Source organism: Limulus polyphemus, unplaced genomic scaffold, assembly GCF_000517525.1.
Source record: "Limulus polyphemus unplaced genomic scaffold, Limulus_polyphemus-2.1.2 Scaffold2613, whole genome shotgun sequence".
Classification (NCBI taxonomy): Eukaryota; Metazoa; Arthropoda; class Merostomata; order Xiphosura; family Limulidae; genus Limulus; species Limulus polyphemus.
In genome coordinates, this window is record NW_013668223.1 from 125,112 (window position 1) to 150,306 (window position 25,195).

General features: G+C 31.1%; 2 protein-coding genes across 5 annotated transcripts in view; one reads left to right on the forward strand and one right to left on the reverse strand.

Moving 5' to 3' along the window:
- Window positions 1-5,802: 5,802 nt before the first annotated feature.
- Window positions 5,803-19,772, forward strand: LOC106467429. The gene is made up of 6 exons (XM_013927780.2): window positions 5,803-5,900; window positions 10,384-10,546; window positions 10,648-10,745; window positions 12,580-13,510; window positions 15,109-15,194; window positions 19,493-19,772. The coding sequence occupies exons 2-5, from the start codon at window positions 10,436-10,438 to the stop codon at window positions 15,184-15,186; spliced, it is 1,218 nt and encodes a 405-aa protein (XP_013783234.1). The 5' UTR covers window positions 5,803-5,900; window positions 10,384-10,435; the 3' UTR covers window positions 15,187-15,194; window positions 19,493-19,772.
- LOC106467431 (uncharacterized protein C11orf57-like) overlaps window positions 10,752-25,195 on the reverse strand; it is a 29,098-nt gene continuing 14,654 nt past the window's right edge. Inside the window, exons 4-5 of one of the 4 annotated variants that reach the window (XR_002612418.1) lie at window positions 21,433-21,616; window positions 19,846-20,574 (exon numbers count right to left, since the gene is read on the reverse strand). Coding sequence is in view for 1 of the 4 variants with exons in the window: in XM_022395621.1 (XP_022251329.1) it covers window positions 11,389-11,656 (268 nt within the window). In the remaining 3 variants the exon portion in view is untranslated. Of the gene's footprint in view, window positions 11,657-19,845; window positions 20,575-21,432; window positions 21,617-25,195 lie in introns of those variants that run through there. The other 3 variants (XM_022395621.1, XR_002612419.1, XM_022395620.1) reach the window with 3 other exon arrangements.

A 25,195-nucleotide genomic window follows, 5' to 3' on the forward strand; every position in this document is an offset into this window, starting at 1 on the left:
GTGTGTTAAAAGTATCTTTTGAATTGATATACTTGCATTTAGTTATTTTATACTAATTTTTGTTCTTTTTTTCATAGTGTTCAGTACTTCCACCTCAAAAGTTTGATTCTGTAAATACTAATATAGTTCTTCTGAAATGAGCTTTGTACTTAAACAATAACAATTCTTTACATGTATAATAATTGTTAATAAAATTCTAGTAGGACTTCTGAGTTGGTATAAAAAATTGTTCAGAGTAATATGTAAAAAAATAAAACTAATGTTGAGAAGAAATTTAATTGATAAAGAAAGTGGGAAAAAAATTAGAGGATTTCATTTGAGAGTAATGCATGAAAATGTATGCCCTCAATACTACCAGAGTGAGTGACTTTATGAAGTTAAGGTTTTTGTTGTGTGACAAAATACCAAAGCATCAGTGTTAATAAGCCAGAGTTAACTTTAGGCCTTACAGATGTGCCAGAGTGTTACTGTATATAAATACAGCCAATTCGAGTGTGTGTCCTGTGAAGATGATCAGAAACATTTTGAATGTACTTACCTGTACTTATCTGTCTCACCAATAGAACATACAACATTGCCTTATCAACTCCATATCACTTAAATTTGAATGCAGGAAGGTTTGTTATGACAAACAGAGAAGCAAGATTATTCTTGGGAATTACTAGCAAGAGAAATATATGCTATAGGCACTTCACTAGATGTAATCAGAAAATCTTATTGGTCAGCTGTTGACTTGCACACATACATCCAGCTCTACAGCTTCCAAATTGTTATCAGTTAAAGTTAAGCATTAATGCCAGATATTGAAAATTTATGGTCATTTCAAGTTCGAAAAGTAATAAAAGAGATCAAATTAAGACTTATTTTTTGATGGAGAATTAATAACTTTGGGGAATGCACATGAAACCTAATTATGGAGTGAAAGGATTAAAGTATTTGTTTCTTAGTTTTGGTAACTGACCTGAAGGTTAACATCAATTTGCTTTTAACTCTCACAAGTTTTACTAAAAGCTATAGGTGGTAGATTTGACAAAAAATATATTAGCTCAGTGCACACTTGGATATTAATATTAAATGTTCATTAAAAGTTATAAACAACCATTTATTAAAGTATTTACTTCTCTTTTTTTACCACTTGTAATATTCTTTTGACATGACAGCAGGATAAAATTGAAAATGTAGAATTTCAAGAGATGCACACCACCTTGTGAGAGAATACTGAACTCATAGAAGTGAAAACCTTTCATCATTGGAAGACAGTCTTACAAAATTAAAGTGTTGAAATTCAAACAAGTAGTACAATCAAATCACCACAAAGGTCAAAATATATTAGACTCTGACAATAATATATCTTGGAATGGAGTGGTTTTCTTCAGCTTACTTGCATTTTTTGTCTTATGTTTGAGTGGTAGCAAAGATTTATCATATCACCTGTTTTGTAATAAATGTATGGTAAGATACAAGTATATATTTTTAGTTTAGCTCTACAGATGTTGTATTAACAATCTACATCTATTTAAGAAAGTATGAAATGTTAATATTGGTTATAAAAGAACAAAAAATGTTAACTTATGAAACATCAGCTTTAGCTTATTTTCCCAAGTAGATGATTTATTCTGATGGTTACATTTTCTCTGAAATGAATTTCAGTTAATATTGGAAATTTATTTTCCATAATCTATGACTCTTATCAAAAGTGGGCTGGGTGTGGCCTGATAGTTAGCATGTTGAATTACACTGAAGATCTGTGTTTTGAGACTAGATGCCATTGACCACACTGCAAATTCAGGTGTAGGTATATTGTAAAAGTGTTCATTACCTTTACATGGTTTATAGGATTGTATAAGAACCTTTATGTCAGTTGGTGCTGCTAACTGGCTGCCTTTTCTTTGGTTATTAGTTCAAAATTTGGGGCCCCCTAGTGGCACAGCGGTATGTCTGCGAACTTACAATGCTAGAAACTGGGTTTTGATACCCGTGGTGGGCAGAGCGTAGATAGCCCATTGTGTAGCTTTGTGTATAATTACAAACAAACAAAATTTGGGACATCTTTATCAGGATTTTAGTAGTGGTATCTGATCTATCCTCTTAGCTTGATTGCATATTAGTATCATTTACATTGAAAGGTCAAGTTCTCATCAAGAGAAAATCTCTGAAACAGTGAAATAAAAGTACCCACTTTGAGATATACTATGATTGATGATTTCTTTTGTTAAACTGAAGAACAGTTTTGCTCACACTTTTAGCCTAAATTAACTTTAAAAACACTCACCATTAGTTACAAGATTCCATCATTATCAAGATTATTCATGATTCTAAAAGTACTATAAATGATGTGTAGAGACTAACCTGAATGGACTTGTCAGTAAGTCTAATGTATACTATTATTGTGAATTTATGAATTCTGATATGAGTTGTAGCTGAGAGATCTGAACCATGCACACTGCTCAATCTGTAATCAGTTATAGAGATGAGTGGTGAGTGCTTAACTGGATTAAACTTGCTTAGATAAGCATGGCAACCTGTTTAATGTTGAGCAAATTGGGTTAGTTCAAAAGACTAGATTTCATGAAGATTTACATGAATTTATGTAGTTAAATTCATGTAAACCTTACTGAGAAATGTTTAAATTTTTTATTACAATTTTTCATTTATTTTCCTAATAAGTTTTTAATTTTTACACTTTAGTTATTTTATTTTTATATATAAATTAAAAAAGTGTACTGCATAGAAATTTAATACATTTGGCTAGTTCTTCTTTTGCTGTACTACAGCTACTCTTATAAATGTGTAGTTTATGTTAAACTCAAGACATCACATAAGGGTTGTTAAAAACTAGAAAATGCACAATTTGTAGCAAACAAAATATCACTTAATACAGAGTGAAATTTTAGAATGTTTCATCATATCCTGTTGAAATTGAGTAATTAAAACTTGCATGCTTTTAAAATTTAACTTATAAACTATGTCTTGATGCCAGGTTCATTGACATACATTAAGAATAAAGTAGTCTAATTAAATTTTGAATATAACTAAAACATCATGATATGAGTACTTTTACTTACCCATATTGAGAGGGTTAATTAAACCTACTAACCCAGCATATTGTCGAGTAGTTTTTAATGTGAAACAATAATCTTTTAGCTGCCTAAAGTGTCTTAAAATATATCTATGGAGTATGATGGAAGTGAACAGCTTATTTGTTTGGCTCATATGACCTTCAGTAAAAGATATTTATTGTTCTAGACCTCCTTGTAGTCCAGAAGAAGAGGCAAATGGCACTTTAAGGGCTTAGTAGAACCTTATTTGTTGAGTGTATACCCAGTGTGTTAATTTCATTTCTTTATGATTGACACTGTATGAGATATATAGGTTGTTTTTGAAGTTTTGATAGGACAGGATGTTTTCAATAAAATGTTTGACTCAAATTTCCAAAATTTGCTTTAAAGGTCTAGATAATTATAATTCAACATAAGTACAGAACCATAAATATATAGTGAACAATATTTTTAACCAGAACTTGCCTACTTCTGCAGATTGGTCCCATGAGAGGAAGCATGTATGATAAACTCGGCAGTCTGTGGAGTTAACTTTGTAAAAGTTGACTGAAATGACTCACATTTGCCAGAATGTTCACTAAAAAATTGTTCAGAAATTAGTTCACTTTTTCATGTACTACAATATGTTTTTTCAAGGTTGGGTTCTCCATAACTTTTTAAGCCACCCCACCCCCCAACTAAAATCCTAGATATTCCAAGGTGGTGAAGAACCCACACCCTTGATCCTTCTTGAATATGTTGCATACTACTGCCTGGGACATATGGATGTCTTTGTCACTAACCTTTGTGTTTGCAGATTTTCATTTTACAAGTTGCTACACTTATCACTGCTAGTATAACATTTGTAGCAGGTCTCTTTCTTGATAGTCTTGATTCCCCAAGTTGATTCATACTCCTTTGTTTTCCAAAGGCCATAAATACAAGGGATATTTCTGTCTTGGAAATTCTAAATCCTCATTGTGTACACATCTTTATGGACTAAGTGTATAGATATTTTACTTGGGAAAGGGCTGTTGCATACCCTTCCCAAATGTGATCAGTTTTTAGGTGGCATCACACTATGAGCACGGATAGCCCATTGTGTAACTTTGTGCTTAACTTCAAACAAACAAACATCACACTATATACGATACTGCAAACGATGTCCAAGTGTAATTTTGATATTCATGCTGTTCCACTACAACTTTATGTTGGGTCAGGTTGTCACCTGACTTGCTGATTTGCTTATTCAAAATCATTTTTAATATAACCTACTCAACACTGTATAATAAAATGCTTAAAATTAAGATAAGTGGTCTGTGAATGAATAGAATAAAAAAGGTCTAAACAAGATTGAGATTAGAGCAATGATTTGCTAATTACTCCAAGAATAGTCAACATTTGTTAAGAGTACCAAGATGTTTAGTGATGTATCCATTGGGGTGCTGTAAAATCATAATTACACACTTGTAGAAAATATGGATCTCAGAATCCTGCAATAGGGTTCAAAATAATTTTTATGTTAGTCGTGTTTATTCACAGTGCAAAAGAATGCATTCATAATGTTCTGTGGGAACTATAAAAATGGGGAATCAATGCAAAATAAAGTAGGAGTCATCCAATTTTGGAGGCTCATATTTGTCATTTATGTGGTATTTCTCTCTGATTTTTGGTGTTGTGCAATATGAAAGTATGAAGTTATACAGTCTAATTGCAAAAATTATTCTGGTACATTTAACAAAAATTTCCCAAAGGTTAAAAGTATACCAAAAGTAAGCTAAGATTGGCAACAAAATGACATCAATTGTTTTTTTTTTATGTTTTTGATTGCTTTGGAAATGACTAATAAAATCATGTTGACCACGGGAGTTGGCAACTCCAATGATACTTTATGGGATCAGCAGACATAAGGCCACTGTATCATACTATTAATTTTGTCATATCATAGGTAAGAGTATCTTGAATTTGGAGCACTTTTGTCATGTTTAACTACTTGTTGAACTGAAAAGCTGTTCTTAGTGGTACTTGCTGTTGGTCATTCTGAAAATTAAACCAAATAAATTAAAATCTGAAGCCATCAGTTGACACTTTACAGGCACTGTAAATTCTTAGAAATTAAAATAAAACAAAATCAGTGATACATATTTTCTTTTGAAAAAAAAACTTTAGGCAAGGGTCCAACGGGTCAGGGAATGTTTAATTTTAAAAAAATTGGAAAATTTTATGTGACTAGTCAGGGAAAGTTCAGTATGGAAGAAAGTGTGTGTGTGCAAATATCTTCAGTATATAATCTACATAGCTTTATCCATATGAATCTAGACTTCATTCCAAATATTAGAAACAAAAACTAATGTAGGCATACTAAACTGTTAGACAAGATTCAAACTAATCTAAGTATAACATTAATTTACATTATTAGCATTAACACATCCCATATAGTAGATTTGTGAAATTAAAACATTTCACTATCTAAAACAATCCAACTTCTCATGTAATTAATCTGCTTTGTGTCTGATATGTTAACCATTTAAGTGAGTCTCTTATTCTCCACAAACCCAGCATGTTCTGTAAATAAGATCTGACATAGGTTGGCTGTAGGGGGAGGTGGAATCTAGGTTTTATTGTAAAATTCTGTTTTATTTAAGAAAACATATATATGCACACATTTGTATGAAATGACCCAGAATTTCTCTAAATTAGCATAAAGATTTTGGTCAGAGCTTTTTTCCAAAATTTTGAATTTTAAGTTTACATATCAATAAATTCCATTGTTAAAGAAAGTTTTATGTCTTTTTAGTTACCTTCACAAAAGACTATATGGTTTTTACGTCCTTACTGTAATCTACTGGCAACAACAAACAAGTAAGTAAGTTTGTTCATGCTGTTTCATCAAAGATAATATATTTAAATGATAAAATTGGCATAGCTTTTGACTCATTGAATGATTTATATTCTTGGATAGATGTAGCAACTGTATATTCATAACTTATATAAGAACAAGACTGGAACAAAGATGTGTTTCTTTTTTTTACTTAGTAAATGAAGAAAAAATGAATCTTACATTAGGAATTCTGAAATTCAAAAAATATATTGTTCAATTTTAATTGCCTGGTGAAAGTTTGTTAGAAATATAAATTATCATGTGCAGTTTTAAAACATAACAATTTTTTTCTCTGAGAGCAAGCTGCATTTGTGTGATAGCTAGGATTATCTAAAACAAATTGTTTGTACTAAATGTTTTCATTACAATTGAAAAAACCACAAAACATTTTTTGTTGACAGTTCTAAATGTCATAGCTTGGTATATTTTCATTGCACTTCAATTAGTGTTGTAATACTTTACCATGTAGACATTACCTATAGAATGATCACTGTAAGTAAATCAGCAAATTAACTTCACTGTCATACCACTAATGTAGCCCACAGCTCTCACTAATTGTAAGTGACTTATGGTAATTTGAGGATCTTTAATCCATATTTTAGACCTGAGGCTTCAACCTGTTATCCTCCTCCCTCTTTTTGGTTATTTAGGGAATTATTAAATCATTAATCTTATTGAATATTAATTAACATTGGATATTAACTTTTTTAACTGACTTTGTAGGCTTGCATTAATATGATTTATTCTCTACTTCTATAAGAATGTAGATTAATACTTCATAAAGTAGCTCTGACATTTCAAAAACCCCTGTGAGTGGTGCTTCTAATATTGCTTTTTATAATTTGAAATATGTTGCAAACACTGATGTGTGATCATCATGCATAAAAATAGATACAAGCAACAGCATGCTGTTGACACAAAGAACCAAACCAACCACTATCACACACATGATTAGATGTAAGCTATGACTTAGCTTGATTGGATGGTACTGTATACCATGCACAACCTATATTGTGCATATCAGTGCAAGTGTACCTGTACCATGTACTTTTATAGCCTTGTGTTTGCATTTTCCAAGATTAATTTTTACAACATTTTATTCATTTTATGCTTGTTCAGCCATATGTTCTTTGCACCAGTCTCATTTCTGTTTACTGTAATTTAGAATTTACCAAGTTTATCTTCATAAAATTTATGAAGCTTTTTGTAAACATTGCAAGTCTGTTTTACACAAAAGATCAGATTTTTTTACTAAAATATTTTCATTGTGACATTATGAAGCCTTTACTTTTGGTGATTTTCATGTTAAGAATAAAAATTCTTTTTTTTTTATTCTACAGTTTTCATATTTCATGTGCATATCTCTAAGATCTCCTAAAATGAATATCAAAAGTTTATTTTATCTTTTTTCTCTGTATCCTAATACTAACTTTAGGAAAATAAGCTGCAGTAAAAGTTTAAAATATAAAATCAAAATATGTTTTTTTTTTCCTAGAATGACTGCAGATTGTAACAGACAACTACAATCATATATCCTAAAGAGAATTAGGCATCTAACAGTTTCACATGGGCTTTCATATAACTTTATTGTTTTACTGCTGTTTGAACCATGTATAACTAGTGTAATGAGTCATTAAATTAGTCACTGAGAGAGTAAGGTAAATGAACTACTGAGTTACGTCAAATCTGACTCTGTGACAGTTACATCAGGTGAGGACAGTCCACATGCATTCCTTGAGGAGAGATTTTATTTAGGTTTTTGTATCTAATCTAATAAGTTTCTAATGTTTACATTTTAGTTACTTTTGTTAAAAAATATTTAATGATAAATATATATAAACCAAGAAAGTTACCACCTACTTTAGCCTTGAGACCATTTGTTCTGGGATGTTATGGTTTAGTAAGCCTACTTTTTTCTTGCTCTGTTGATTGATCAATATAATTCATGTAGTTTTCCAATATGCATCTTAGAACACACACACACACAAAGACTATATTAGAACATACAAAAAACTTCTGTAATTTATCTGGCTTTCTAAATAACATAAATAGGTCAGAAGAATCTAGTAATTGGAACAGTATCTTTAGTCCAAAGACATGCAGCTCTCATGGCAAATTATTGGCTTTTACTGATAAAAAAAAAACTTGTGCTATTTATATATTGTAGAATTTGCCTTTTCTGTTGGTTATAAACATGTCCAGTAGCAGTGTTGGAGAGAATTAGAGAGAAATATAGGAGGGCATGTCATGTGGATGTGAAAAAATTCAGTAAAGTAAGAAAATTGGATGTTGAAATTTTTGATATTCTAGGTTTTCAATATCTGTAGTATGTATATTTAATTTGTGGGACACTGAAAGGCATTAAGTGGGAGAAAGGAGAACTTAAAACATCAAATGACACAGAGCCCAAGATTGAAAATTTATTTAAATATTTCTTTTTGAAATTAAGAAGTTAAAATTTAGGTCATATAACAGTTTGAACTATGTTTTATGTCAAAATTATTGACATACATTGATAACAAATTTTAAATGTGACTGTAAAAGGTCATGACATGCACACTTTGACACAGCCATACATGGAGGGTTGATGTGTGTGTGTATGTGTGCATATATATATATAATGTGTGTGTGTGTTTCATGCACTGTATGCTGAGGATGGAAGGCGAAATACTACTTAGTATTTGTGCTGCATTATGGAAAATGTAGGTTCAAATTTTCTGGTATAATATCTGTTATATGGTGGTTTCTCTTTCCATATTTCTTGTAATGCATCTGTCATTTCTGTTGAACTACAAAACATAAGAAAGAATTACATTAGATAATTGACAGACTGGAAAAGGATCATCGATAATCTTGTTCTGTCAGGAATTTCTCATCCTAAACTTTATTTGCATAAGAGAATTATTACTTAATGGTATATGGACATTAAGGAATAAGTGTGCATATGAAATTACTGGGGTAATGCTCTAACCTGATGTTAGAGAAATATTAAAGTTTGTTTCTCATATTTTGTAGAATGTAAAAAAAATTCTGTACAATAGGTTCTTAGAAATATCTCTTGAGTAGTAACTGGAAGACAAAACCTTGTAAACATTTAGAAAAAATTCACATGAATTTCTTAATATTGACTTTTGAAACAATACAAACTTTTCTGTGTTTTTAATTGACTTTGAATTTTAAGTTTTTTTTGTTTCATAATACAATTTGCTGGTCCAAATGCTACTGAGAAGTACACTTTATTTTTTTGGATTTCATCCACTTAAAATATTTACTGTAAAGTTTTAATAGCTTTAACATATGTTGAACAAATCAACCCCTTATGTTGAAAGAATCTTATTTGTTTTAGATTTTTAGGAACAAAGTAAATTGTATAATGTTCTAGTTAACTTTTGTAATTTTAGCATAGTGAGTAGGTATGAATAGTTAATATAAATGCTAGTCTGAAACAGGCCTTACTTTGTTTGTATAAAAGGAAGCAGAAAAGGTACAAGATGTGTAAATTCTAAAACAAGCTCTTATTAATTTGATAGATTGTTTAGGCGGAATATTCATGATGATTTAAACTGGAATGCCATCCATTACAGTTAAATCCAGCTTCTTGATTAAATTTGAAGTGGTCAGGAGGGATATGTTTTTGGAAATGTGGTTGTCTGTACAATATTTTGTGGTTGTGAATATGCACTAAGTTTTGAAAATGTGGCTTCTTTTTACATAATTTACACTTTATAAAATGATAAAATGTTATTAAGCATTTTTAGAATAATATATTAAACATAGAAGTTCAAATCTGGAACAAATGTATTTTCATTATTTCATATAAAAACCATTTCGTAATGTAATTTTCCAAGATTTGAAACCTGTTAATGCATAAAAATGAAATATATCAAAATTAAGATCTTTTTCTGAAACTACATACCTTTAATAAAGTTTCTGTCAAGTTTCAAATAATTCATCTTCTAGTTTTAATTTTGCAACAAAACATGACCAGAACTACATAATCTACTTCAAAATGGAATTAGCCAGGTCTGGTAGGGTTAACAAATTGAATCACACACACACATACAAAAAGTAAATAAGATTATCATTGTTGTAATTATTCCCACTAGTTATTGCTTGTGTCCCTATGTATTCTGTATAGAAAATGAGAATTTTTTCACAAAATGTTTTTTTTGGTCAGTTCTTTACACTGAGTGCTAGAAATATAAAGTTACTCAATATGATGCAGTATGTGTATTCCAACAGTAGTAAATGATATGAAAACAAATATGTAATTTGAGGGTTAACAATATTTTTGATATTGTGTAATATTATTATTGTATTTAAAAAAATTTGTTGAAGTGATTGGGGTTTTTTGGTTCTTTATTTTCTACACTTCACTAAATTTTTAACTCGGTATATTTACACGATACAATTAAAGCTTTAAAAGTGGTTGGATATTTCAAAATTATGATTTTCTTTTTTAAGTTCTATCCTTTTAAAGGCAGTGAGTGACAGAGTCTTCAAGTTGATTATCGAAATGTCAGATGTTGGTGTAAATAGTGAAATGGATGAAGAAAGTGAACAGGAAGACTCTTCAGATAAGTTTGAAGAACAGTTGGAATGTGATCAAAATTTGCCAGCATTGTTGGTAAGAATTTACTTTTTATCTTGGGTTTGTAGGCTTGTTAGATGTAATTTAGTGTTTCATTAATTTCTCATCATATTCCTATTATTTATATTTTATTTTAGTTTGATTACAATGAAATTGCTGATTTGCTCTTGAAGACTGCCAAATTCCCAGAAATTAGACCTCAGAATCGTTCAGTGATGTATACACTTGTGGCCCAGTAAGTTGTGCTCTCACATTTGATTTTACTGTTTTTGCTATTTCTTTTGAATATAGTACATGCTGTCAACAAACTGTATCTGAATACATTAATACTGAAGTACAATACAGTAATGGCTATAAACATTAATTATGGTATATATTTGAAAGTCTTTCTGTATTTGATAAAATACACAAACATGGGGAATTTTCTTTTGTTAAACTTAACTAAAAATACAATGATGTTTAACAGCTAAGTCTGATATAGATTAGTATTCCCCCCATTGTAAAGATAAATGATATGTGTATATATATTTTTATTTCATATGTTTAATGCAACACTATCCAGGTTCCAATATTTTAACAATACTTAATCTTTTATAGTTTTTATTTTTTAACATCTCAATAAAAAAACTAAACAAAGAAAAGTACCAATTTATTAATAGGTAAATATTGGGTTGGGCGCTTAACTTACATTAAGTTCGGAAGTAGGAGTTTCTTCTACGAGTTTGTTTCTTTTAAGAAAATTGTATCATTAGTGGATCAAAACTTTTTTATGGGTTGGCTGTATTATTTGAAATAAAGATTTAGCAACAAGTTTTGTAGTTTATTAGTTGTGTAGCTTCTGAAAATGGGTAATAGTTTTGATGAATTATAAAAACTAATTATTTTATAATGTATAAAAGAGTATGGCTTAGTGGTTGCATGCCAGGCTGTGGATCGAAAGGTTCAAGGTTTGAGAGGTAATGCTGCTGAACACATTCTGAACTTTTACTTGTGGACACATTGAACAAGAAAAGAGGATTGATGGTCACTTTGCTAAAGAGATCAACAAAGCCTGTATAATGGTGGGTGCTGTTGACTGCCTGTCTTCCATCTGGCCAGTGGTTCAAAGTTATGGATCTCTGATGTATCCATTTAGTGGATAAGTTTCTGTTTAAAATATAAAATGAAGTTTAATTAGCTCATTAGATCACCATCAGATTCAGGTTCTGTTGATATTAGTAGCACTTGAGCCAGTGTTTAAAGAAAAAAATAATTTAATGAAAACTAACAAATGCATAATTAGAAAAAACTGTAAAGATGGATTTGTATTATATGCAATACATTAAAACTTTACAGATGGGATTGTTATTTATGTATTTTTTATCAGTTTCATTTCATATACCATGCTTTATTTCCTTCTCTCAGTCAAATAATTAATCTCTTTTTTCATTATAAGTTTTCTCACTGCTCAGTGAAAATGTCTGCATTTTTTCTTAAAGAAGACTTTAGAAGCAATCTGTACACAAATGTACCCAAAAAACACTGATGTACTGTTTTTTCCTTTACAGTCTAATAAAACAACTGGCTTTAACATACCTACCTACCTTTCACATTTGTTTGGCATTTTACATCACTGCTATCTTGAAAAGACATAATAATCAGGTGTATTTTGCGAGCTATGATTTCAAAATTTTCATTTTCTAGAGGAGGAGGAAGAAAAAACTCAACCTCTTCAAAAGCTGTTGCCATGTTTTCCATTTGTTTATTTTTGAGTTTTATAAAATCCTTTTAATCAACCTGAGTTTTGTGCATTTGCTCAAGACATTTTAGTATTTTGAATTTTTATATGCAAAGGGTTTCTTTGCACCTTTAAGATTTTTTTTCTTGGCCTTAAATTAAAATTCTTAAAAGAAAAATACTTGTTAAAAATTTAGGGATTAGATTTAACTTTGGGATTTATGTAGCTTTGGTTGAACTTGTATATTTGATGAGATTTAAAACTCAGTTAAGTGTTTTTAGGTGTGTATAGAATGCAGATTAACTTTTTCGATCATTGTCAAGTTTAATTTTTTTTTTTTTTTTTTTTTTAGATTTAGAGACCTAGAGCAAGGAATTTATCCCCTTGAGAGAACCGAAGACAGTGGAAGTGACCTTGACCTTACAAAGGAGGATATTAAAGATGCTCTCAGGTCTTTAAGACTTGAAGAAGAAAATGTCAGGAAAGAAAATTTTGCTTGGAAAGTCAAAGAAAGAAAATTGAAAAAACTTAATAAACGACAACCAAACGATAAAATTGGAAATGATGAGAAGGAAGAAGAGAACATACCTTTAGAAGAAAGGCTGTCTGATAATATGACTGTAACTTGTAATGAAGAAAGTTTATCTGAAACTGTTATGAATCAAACAGAATCACTTTCAAAAATTAATTGTAAGAAAAGAAAACTGGGTGGAACTGAAGATGAAGCTAAATCGATTGTTGTACCTAAAAATTTTCGAAAGAGAAAAGCAATAAAGAAAGAGAAAGGAAAAACACGAGAGAAAAAATTTATAGGAGAGAAGAGTTGTGTGGGAAGCCAAGATTTATACAAACGGGATAATAGACTGAAGAAAATTGCCCATACACAATTGCCTAATAATTCTTTGCAGAAAAACATAGATCATAATGACAGCTTGAATCATAGTAAAAATGATGAGGACGTTTTTCTTACAGAAAGTGAAAAATACAGTTGGAGAAGTAATGAATCCAAGACAGAAGAACTTGGAAAATCAACAGAATCTGAAGCAAGACTCATAGAATCAAGTTATGTTCCAAACAGTAGTCCTTCAACCAGTTGGAAAACCCAAACATTGAATAAAGGTACTCTAAGGAATGATGAAGAAAAACAAAATAATGAAGACTCAACACCTAAAGTGGATTCTGTTAGTGCACCTTGTCCATTTGCCAGATTTAAAAAAAACTTGCCTAAACATTCAGTATTTTTCAGAAAATCAATCAGTAAGGTTAAGAAAAACATGCCACAGGTAATTCAATTTTTGTCAAATATCAATTTCAGAAACATCTTTATTTTTTTTGCTAAAAATTAGAAATATAGTGTTTAATAGTATGACAATCCAGTTTTTCAAAAGAAATGTCTACCAAAATGGATGGTATTTACTGCCACCTTTAGATATGTTACACATTAACAAGTGTATTATTTTTTATTCCCACATAATTGATTAATTACAATAATTTTGACAAGTTAACACTCCAGGTCCACTGTTTCTAAAATTTCTCTCTTTAGAATGTTTAAATACATAAGTAATACTTGGATTGCACATTATGAATGTTTTCATGCAACCTCCTAAGGCTCATCAAGATTTTCTTTACTGTGTTATTCCTGGCTCATCCCACACTATTGTGTGACACCTTAGAAATTTCCAACAATTTTTTCTATTTGTTTAAATTTTTTTCTTGAGAAAAAGAAGAGCGAACTTATTTTACTTCACTGTATGTAGTGTATAAAAGTTTGTTTCAAGTTTTTGTTGGAGAAACTGGTAGAAACCTTACAACTGAAGCTAATGAACTTTGTCACTTACCCTCACATTTTATTGATGTTGAACTAACACTAGCCACAATTAAGATAAATGTGTGTGTGCGCACTTTAGGTGAAAAAGTTAATGTAGAGAAACTTAAAATTAAGGAACAAACCTTTTATCAGTAAATACATAGTATTTCTTTTTTTGGAATAATTTTTATTAATTAAACATAGCACTTCTGGTAGCTTTAAGATATATGGGTTTTTTAAGTCATTTTTGATTCACAGATATTTTTAATTTTACCTTTGGTAAAAAAGAAATTAATATATATATATAAACCATCTAGAATGTTTTTTTAGATTTCAATAAACTTACTGTATTCTAATAGAGAATAATTTGTGTAAATTCTACATTAAATGTTTGTGTACTTATATACTTTTAGCTTTCAGTGGAGAATATAACTAGTTTGTTTATTCAAGAAAGTGTGAGAGGCACCTGAATGTTTATGTTGTGCCTACCTCCATGTTAGTGTAGGTGTGTGGGGGTTAATTGTATAAATGTAGCACATGTAAGGTATAGTTTAAATTAACATTTTGGAATGGAATAAGTTATTTTGCTTGTTTTTCCATTGTTATACTAACATGATGATCTATAATATGTGACCATATACCTTTGATTAGATACGGTGTGGAAGTAATAAGTTCTCATGGGAGTAAGCTATATACTAGGTTACCGAATTGCGAACAGTGAATGTAAGGAAATGCTGTGAGAAGTAAATAGTCTTAATTTACATGCATGCTAAATGCAAGAGGAATTCCATTAGAAGTTGTGCTTGTAGAAGAGGTGAATATCCCTTCTTTTAGTTCTAAAATATTAATATATTCTTAATAATTGTCTTAAAAAATCATGAACAGTTTGTTTCTTTGCAAGTAATTTTCTCTAGATAGGTGTTTTTTCATCTTCTAAAATTTATATTCTTTGACCATGTAGGCTAGTGTTCTAAAGTCACTTGAAAATTGCAGTTATTAGAGTTGTATATTCATTTATACTGTATCATTGCAATAGAAAGCTTGTATTAAGATCTTTGTCGTACACTATTTCAGAAATTAAGTAAAGCATCAAAACCTAAGCAGATTCATAGAGATGGTAAAAAAAGTGAACTTTCTTCTATCCAGAAATAAAACTCAAGGTGAGTATTTAGTGAAACTTTACAGTCAGTATTGGTTAGTACGTTTAAAATATCTAGTCTTATTATGATACTTTTATTAATAGAGATTGTTTTGCATTGTTAACTGAATATATGGATTTGGGATTTTTAAACCTAATACTCCTAAGATGGCCAAACCTTGTGAAATATTCAGATTAAGTCCAGATCTATTGTTAACAGCAAGGGTACTAAACTGATAAAACAATACATTTTATCCTTTATAGATAAAAACATAAAGTATATCTATCTATGTTAACTGAATATATGGATTTGGGACTTTTAAACCTAATACTCCTAAGATGGCCAAACCTTGTGAAATATTCAGATTAAGTCCAGATCTATTGTTAACAGCAAGGGTACTAAACTGATAAAACAATACATTTTATCCTTATAGATAAAAACATAAAGTATATCTGTGTTAACTGAATATATGGATTTGGGACTTTTAAACCTAATATTCCTAAGATGGCCAAACCTTGTGAAATATTCAGATTAAGTCCAGATCTACTGTTAACAGCAAGGGTACTAAACTGATGAAACAATACATTTTATCCTTTATAGATAAGAACATAAAGTATATCTAATTAGCTGTATTCTTTACAAGGTTGATTTTTAGTTTTGTTCTTAAGTAGGTAGCTTGCTCTGATTCTAAGTTAATACTGTAAAGACCTTTAACTTTTAGTGAGTCATTTTTTTTTTCATACAGCATTGTCAATGTTGCTATTCATTTTATCTGTTGTTAGAATTTTACCGAATTACATAAATTGGGGAAAATTGTTATATGTATTAGCAGATGAGCAATGGAAGGCTTTTACATAAGCATTTTAAAAAAGATGTTCTTTTCACTATTCACATTTTCCCCCAGTTTATGGAGTATGATAATAATAATCAATAAATTTTTTGGTTCAAGTTATGGAGTAGTTTTGTGGAATGATAGAGATGAGATGTTAGTATTACTAATGGTATAATTATTCAGACTATTATTCTCATCAGGTGTTATATCAGACATTTTTTATGCATCACAACCAGAAAGCTTTTTTTGTGCAATTACTAGGATTCGAATATAGGATACAGGCACTCTAACCACTTGGCTATCAGGAGGACACTTTTGACATGTTTTGGAAGTACCTCTATTTTTTATCTCTAGTACCTTTTGTCCAAATGTTTTCATAATACTGGGAGCCATATCAATGTGACCAGAAAATTCACTGGTCGAGACATTGTAAAAATAATAATACACATAATGAAGATGAAAGTGATAATCCGAATAATTATACCATTAGTAAGTTACACAGCAGTTTTGAAATAAGTTCTCCATCACACATGGTTTGACTAGTTACCCCAAAAATTGAATGATAATAATTAGCTTTTAAAATTTTAACCATTTAATTGTTTTATGGGCAGCATTATTTATAATATTTGAACTTTAGTTTTCTGATAGTTGAGATCTACTAAACATCTTTTGTAGACAAACTATTAAAGCAGATTTCAGAAACCAAATTGTAGAAAAGTGTTTTGGTTTAGAATTTTGTTAATAATTGAACAGTTGATGTAGCTTTTATGCAAACTTAAAATTTATCTAAATTCTTTTAATATTTATGGATTTAAAAATGCTTGATAAAGCCTTTTGTCCACTATGTTTATTAGCCGAATACCCTATCTACATTTAAAGTATTTTACTGAATGGAACATGTTCAGTTTGTAATCAAATTTGAGATCATAATCTACAAGGAAAATAACTAATAAATATTCATTCAAACATTTTAAAGATAAGACAAGTAGAATAATTGGAGTGGTGAACCATGGAGAAGATAGGGTTAGTTAGCATTATATTAAAAGTTCCAAGGGTTTCATGGTTTATTTCTTCCAGTGGGAAAATAACTAAAAGCTGTGGTTATACTTTCAAGATGATAAAATATAGTAATTTAGCCGTAACTTAAAATAGCTCACTGCTATCAAAACAGTGAGTAACCTGACATTACTCTTATTATGTTTTAGCTTGAAAGTTTATTGATTTAATAAATATTAAGCAAGTCTTTCCATCATTATTAAATTAAATAAATCTATTGGGTATCTTGATTTACATATTGAAAATGGTAAAAATTATTGTTCAAATTAGGAAATTAAAAGGCTATTTCATAGTTCAGACTGAGTATGACAACATATAAATATGGAAGTAATGGGAACATTTGTAGTTAGGCCTAAATTACTGAATCTTTAAACTTAACACTTCCACTAACAATTTTTAGTTCTTTAGCAGTGCTCAAAATTGGGAGTGAAAATTTTGTGGAGGAGTCTCTTTCATATGGCAGAGTATAGACTGTGTGAAAGTGCATGATTTTCATCATTGTGAAAATAGCTTAAATGCTGAAGGAAATGTTTAGTGGGATATTTGTTACACATTAATAATTATAGTAGTATGTTATATAAACCAAAGTTTGATGTTTATGAAATTTACTGTTTTAAAAAATTATATTGCTCATTTATACAATGTACTGCTTAGTTTTACATAGCTGTGAATTTTCATGAATTGAAATTGTGAACATGTTTTATTGTAGATTATAAAACTATCATTATATACTTCTATGCAAATTTTAAATTTTACATGTTTCAACAAGTTTCTCTAAAAATTATTTGAAGAGTACTAATTCAGAGCAACTTTGCAAAATCCCAAAGCTCAGACACTGCTTTTTAGCTGTAAAAAATGTAATTTTGTTTTCTCATTGAATTGAAGCATAATAATTAGTATGTGTAGGTTTGTTTCTCAACAGGATAATTTATTAGCTATTGAATACAGCATCTTATAAGTTTGTATAGAGTTTTGCAATATTTAGCTCATTTGAGTTTATGGTTAAGAAAAATTTTATTCTGTTACCTTACTAAAGCAGGAGGACAATATTTTAAGTGGCATGTTAATGAGTTCATTGAATTAAGTAGTGTTTTAACATCTGCTTCTTCCTATAGCTTGTAAAGAAACCACAAGAACAAGTATAGATTTCTCAAAAACTTAAGTTATTTGAAAAATGTTAATTGTCATAAAAGTACTTCATAAACTAACTGTTTGTTGTGTTTTTCTTATATAAAGTGGTTTCCATACTTCTTGCAACACTTCTTAAGCTATGAGAAATTATTATAATAATGATTTGTAACAAATTAAAAACTGGGTGTATTTACAACCCAGAATACACCTGGCTTATGAGTCTGTATTTTGAAACAATGTTTCAAATCTATCTTCCTTCCTTAAAATTTGTGGAAAACAATTCTTGCTACAGTAGAATTACAAGTTTACAGAAAGTGAAATAAATTACTACTTTTGTTAGTATATTCAAGCACCAACTCTATCCTGCTTTTTTTTTTTAGAATTTTTAGAGAACAACTTAAGTTAGCTGTTAATAGACATGTGTAAGTCATAGGATTAAGTTACTTTAACTTTAAATACAACTATTCTTATGTGAATGTAAAAATGTAAGATTTTGATTCCTAAATACATGAAGTATCTATTTGAGTGGTACCGAAGAGGGTGATTACATTATACTAAACCAATTTTGAATATATTAACTAAAGTCACATTCTAACTACAGCCAATATAAAGTCACAATAGTAGGGTATGTATTACAACTGCAATTTAGGGAAGGTTATACGACAGCCCTTTTTGACATGAAATATTTATACACTCGGAACATAACCAGAAGTTTCTCAGATGGGTGTGGCCTTTGTTGATAATGGAATTGGAAAACACAGGAATATGGATGAACTTAGGGCCAGGCCGATCCAAAAAAATACTGTTATGGTAAGAATTTTGTAGTATGCAAAAGCCCTCCACATGTCCCAAGTAACAGCACACAACATAAAAAGGATCTTTATCTGGAAATGAGGCTAACAGGGTATGGGTTCACCAAGAGAACTTCTTGTCATACCTCACATTCAACCATTCCCTACCTCAAACAGCTAGAGATTGAAATAGGTGCCCATGCTTTTTCGTACAAAAAAATACTGGCCGTGTTGCGTATGGTTCTCTGTGCAATTTGATTGTTAATGATGGCCGAGACACTGCCTTAAGTAGTGGTGCACCGTGGATATCATAGCCTTATGCTGGAGCCTCTTGTTGCACTGAAAATTATGCAGCTGGGCTATTGTAAATATAACGATTTTGGGATAAGACCTTTTCTATAAGTTTTTCATTAATAGTTGTTGTGGAATTATAGTAAATTTATCTAATCTTTAGGTTTTCCTTTTACTTGTGTGATAAGAGAATGAATTTAAAGTTTTTGTTATTTCAGATCCAGGAGAATACTTACAAAATGTAAGAAACAGTCCATCTATTCCATTTGATGCTTCCAAAAGACCTTCTCAAGGAGTCTTAAAGAAAGCACTACATTCCAAGAAAAAAACTAAGTAGTTTCTTCAGTGGCATCTTCATACCAACAGCATGGACACACAGAAAAAATGTTTTCTTCTAGTTTTAGTGATATAAATAGATTTACCAGTTTATCACTGTGTATGAAAAAGTAAATTTTTTTTTCAAGTAGCAAGTAATAAAACATGGAAGCTTTTGTGAAACTTGTGCTTCTAAGTTGAAAGAACACTTTCTCAAGTATACAGCATTTTATCATAAAATTAAAATAAACAAAATAGCATTTAACTCTATATTTTGGCAAGCTTTTATTGACAAAAAACAAAAACAAAAAAAACTTCTTTATAAAAGATATGTCTAAATGAAAGGTCATTTGCATAACTTCCTAAATTAATATAAAAAGTTTGCAGTAAAATTTAATAAAAATTTCTCTACCCTAACATTATATGAATTCGCATTTGACTTGCTTCCTACCCATCAGATACACACAAAAAAATCTAAATTACCCTTTGTTTTTTGCTAAAATGATAGAATATTTTAACAGAAAATTACAGTTACTTATCCTTAACAGTTAACATGTTATTTAATTTTTTTGCTCTCTGAACCATGTTTAACTAGCTCAAATAATGATATTGAATTACCTAATGCACAAGCTTCTTCTGCACATACCAAGTTGAAAAATCTCTTAAGTTTAATTTTTACTGTTATTTTTTTTGTAGCTGAAGACTCAAAGTATAATGAAAGTTAATCCTAAATTTCTGCTGGAGCTTTTGTCACTATTTCACTGAATTTTTATTTCAAATATTCAGCTTAGAACACAACATTAACATGCACAAAGCATACACTGTATGAGTATGTAAAAATAATTCACTAGGTTAGTCAAGATGAATTCTTTGATAGCAATTTTGAATCTGTACACCAGATAAATTGACAGCTGTCATGAGAACAAATTAGCAGCCTCGGAGGTAAGTCAGTGGGCTTATAACACTAAACTTTGGGCTTCAGTACCTGTGAGAGCAGAGAACAGATAGTCAATTATGTAGCTTTGTGTTTTGAAACAAGCAAACTAGCTAGCTAGCATTATATGTAAATCACAAAATTAAAACCTTTCACTATTTATTGGTTATAAATAATTTCATAGCAAACTTAACAGAGAATTTGACATTTTTTTGAAAAGTAGTATGTGACAGGAGGGCATGGAACAAGGACTTGACTTTCTATAAATCAAGATGACTGGAGGCTATAAGATTAGATTATGTATTAAAGCTCAGATATGGGTGGAAATATTTAAGAGGACTATTCAGAGTAAAAAATTGTCACATGATATATAGAAGTGAAGTTTGAGAATTTATTTCAACTTTTCCTTTTGAAATTAAAACTTACATAATATTAAAAGTGATAAATTAAAAACTTATTACATACCTTTTACAGCCAAGTTTATTGACATACATTTATAGTAAAGTAACTTAATTAAATTTTGGATGTAACTCTGTAAAAAGGTCATAACATGCACACTTACTTACCCATATCCAGAGGGTTAAAATTACATTTTTCTTGCCTGAAAATGTATTTATGATAAATACTCACCTTTCACACAATTAAGCTATCTTTCCCATGCCACAAGTCTTTAGTCAACTTCGACCTAATTTCATAACATTTCTCATGAATTTCACTACTGCATAATGACGTTATTATGGGGCGAATGTTCTCCTCCAATAGGAGGGTGACACACACCTCCTTTCACATTAGCTCCCTCTATGCTTCATTAAAGAATGAAGCAAGGAATACTAAGGTGTGAGAGAGGTGAATATTTATCAGAAATACATTTTCAGGTAAGAAAAATGTTAATTTTGAAGAAATACATACCTCTTCACACAAGCTAGAATCCCACAATGAAGTGCTGGAAGGGTCAATGCAAGTTTTCCTTAGATGAGTGTCCTTCACAAAGCACCTCAAGGAAACGTAGTGTGAGACACCCAATGACAGGAGAGCCATAGGGGCACACTTGTGGGAGTGCACATATCATCTCTTCCAGGGTATACTCTTTCCCCTGGAAGAAGGGAGGAAGAGGCAAATGAGTCTTATGTGTCGCACGAATGTACAGAATCAAAACATTACCATCTGAGTACTTTAACACAAGAGGTCAAAGAGCCAACATGGGTAGTGTGTTCAGACCGTACCTTATGTCCACCTCAACTCTACTGTTAGACTATTGGAGCAACACCTGCTGCAAGACGAGGGCACCAAATTATGTGTGCACACCTCCACTTGACTAAACAGACATCAGTTGCAGGAGGATGGCAGCTTATTAGTGCCTGCTCACTTTACTCAACTGAATGGGTGATGTCCACAAGAGGGTGCATATGATTAAATGCATCACATTTAAACTGTTACTATATAGTTAGTAAAGCTAAAAAAAATTTAGCATTCTTAAAAGTTAAAGTGATTAGAAACTTTTTTTTTGGATAAACATGAAGCTATACTTTTTCAGTTTCCTTTCTTCCACCTTGTGATAAATATCTTCTTAAAAGATAACCCAGTTCTTTTAAGGAATGTTCACATGTATCAGTATATGTAAAAAGACACTTCTATCTACGACTATTACACATCAATTCAAGCAAAGCAGTGTTGTCAGTAAGATGTGTGTGTACAAAAATATATATGATATCTGTATCACACAAGAATCTGGAGAGAATTAACCACTACATACTTATTCAGATAGGGCCAAGTTTCCCAAATTTCATTTGCCATACACATTACCTAGTTACAGTCATTACTAAAACAAGTTTTTAGGTAGTTTTAATCTTCAAACAACTGATAAAACCTAAGAAACCATTAGTACAGTAAAAAAAAATTCCCCAGCCACACCATCCATGGGAAGGTACAGAAATATCAAAGAATATTATTGACAGTGTGTGACTAGCAAAAGGATAAGATCATTTCAGTTGGAAGCCAATTATTCTCATGTTATAAGTTGATATGAGATAATTTTTTTCTAACTATTCCTGAAGAAGCAAGGTTTACTTCTCTAAACCAAATGAGAAATAAACATCTTAACCTTTCTTTTTCTGAGAACAATCACTATGTATGTGTACTAGCAATTTAGTATCCAAACAGCTTCCTAACAACTGATGTCTATTAAGTAGTTTCATCAATTATACACATGAGCCAACAAAATTATATTAATTATATCAGTAGATAATATTGCTCTCATTAATTTAAATTACATAAAAATTAGTTTTATCCACATAAAGTTGGTACTTAAACTGAGCAAAAATAAATGTCTTCATTCTCTGTCCATTATAATAATACTCAGGTTTTGTCTTTTTTGAAAATGCATGTACACTTCATATCAATGGCTGTAAACATACTTTAGTAGACATATTATTGTATAACATATTAAAAGCTTATCATAGTTTTAAAAAGGTCTAATGTTAGGTTGTAGAATAACATTTTAAGTTTATTTATTGATAGTACTAAGTACTGTAAGGTTTAGCCCCAACTAAACGAAAGCAAAAAATATACACAAATTACAGAGTTAATTTATTTCTCTACTGAATATCAGGTCATACTTAAAAAAGGCTTAACTAATGTTAGGCCTAAGACAAGCAAAACAGATTTCAGTGTCTGCAATTAGAATTATTTTGTATTATTCTAGAAATCCTGTAGTTAAACAAATACTGTTCAATAAAGATACTAACTTGACCACAAATGTTTGACAGGTCTCTACTAATACATGTATTGACGTGTCTATATTTTTTTTGCTGTCAGGGTACCAATGAAAACTCCAATCATGTATGCTCGGAACCTTTTTTTTAATCTATTATAGATGCAATCAACACAACTTAAGAAGGAAACATCACAATGTATACTTGTGACTTAATCTTATACAAGAAACATCTCAATCTATCTCCTATACATTTCACAGACTTACTTCAAATATAATATATATAATTTAATTCTACAATGTACGTTTTCCAGCTAATCAACTTAGGTAAGAAAAATGTTCCTCCAGAATGTCTGCATCATAGAAGTTTATATTCTTATAGAAGTTACAGATACATTACAATTTGTAAAAAATCTAAATATAAGATAGCATATCCCTACACTGAAAATGTATTTCTGATAGATACTTACTTCTCTCTCACAAAATAGCTTTTCTCAACTAGCACTGCCCTCTATCGGCTCATATTTCAATGCACACCATTGGCCTTCCACCTCCTGCTTCTGCATATCCACATGCAGCTACTCTCCACCAATAGGAGCACAATACCACTCGCATCGTAACCAATGCCCTCTTCACATCTGCACTCGTTAATCACTTTGAGATTGATCAGAATACCTATATCATATATCATTGGAAGTGGGGAGGCTGTGTGGGAAATGTGAGAAGAGGTAAGCATCCATCAAAAATACATTTTCAGTGTAGGAAAATGCTAACTTCTGATAAGATATCTTACCTCCTCTCACAAAATAGCTAGAATCCCAAGAGGGCTGATGAAAAAAAAAAGATCCCCCCTTTACGAAGTGCCCAAAGAAGGCCCAAGAGGTATTGAACCAAATGACAAAACATCCACACCTCATATGATCCAAGTATGCTCTTCACTCTTTTATGATAATGTCATGAACACAGAAGGCAAAAAAAACAAAAAAAACAGATAGGAATCCCAGAACATGTAGGACAGATGAATGGTACTCCTGGGTGTTGAGTGTCTAGGGCATGACAGTAGTGGTAGTTCGACTCATCCAACACCAGGTGGTACCTGGAATGGTTTGTTTTTGAATTTCACGCAAAGCTACACGAGGGCTATCTGCGCTAGTCATCACCACCAACTGCCAACTCTTGGGCTACTCTTTTACCAACGAATAGTGGGACTGACCGTCACATTATAATGCCCCCCACGGCTGAAAGGTTGAGCATGTTTGGTGGGATGGGGATTCGAATCCGCGACCCTCAGATTGCGAGTCGAGTGTTTTATCCACCTGGCCATGCCTGGAATGGTATATCAGATCCGTGGTAGGTAGAGGATCACTTACCTCTTCACCTCAAAATAGGAATTAGTAAGGAAATTGAGCTTCTGTACCAAAATCTGTTTCCACTTGCAAGCACTTCCAACACAACCAACACCAGATTCACTTGGAACCAACATTCAACAGATGGTAGTAAAGTGGAAAACCCCTGTGAGATGACATGTATGGGTCCAACACCTGACAGCAATAGGTATGGTTCTTCCAGTCCGTGGTAGGAGGAGGATATCTGGCCATACACAAGCTGAAAAACGTACTGCATCCAGCTACAAACAACACCAGATCTACCAAGAACTGACATCTAGCATATGGTAGAAATAGGAACTGCAAACCTGAAGTGCATCTCCAGTCCAAAACCTGGCAGCAGTGGGGATTTGTACTCCAGTCCATGGTAGGAGGAGGGATACTGGCCAGCACACACCTGAGGACTTACTAGACCATCTCCAACCAACACTGGACCCACCAGGAATGTAAATGTGGAGGAGGAACATCTCAACCTGAGGGGCAAACTGCAATAATATATTTTTGTGACATGGCAGAGTGCTTCAAACAAAACCTGGCACCATCTGGAATTGTATACGTCAGGTCCACAGTAAGAAGG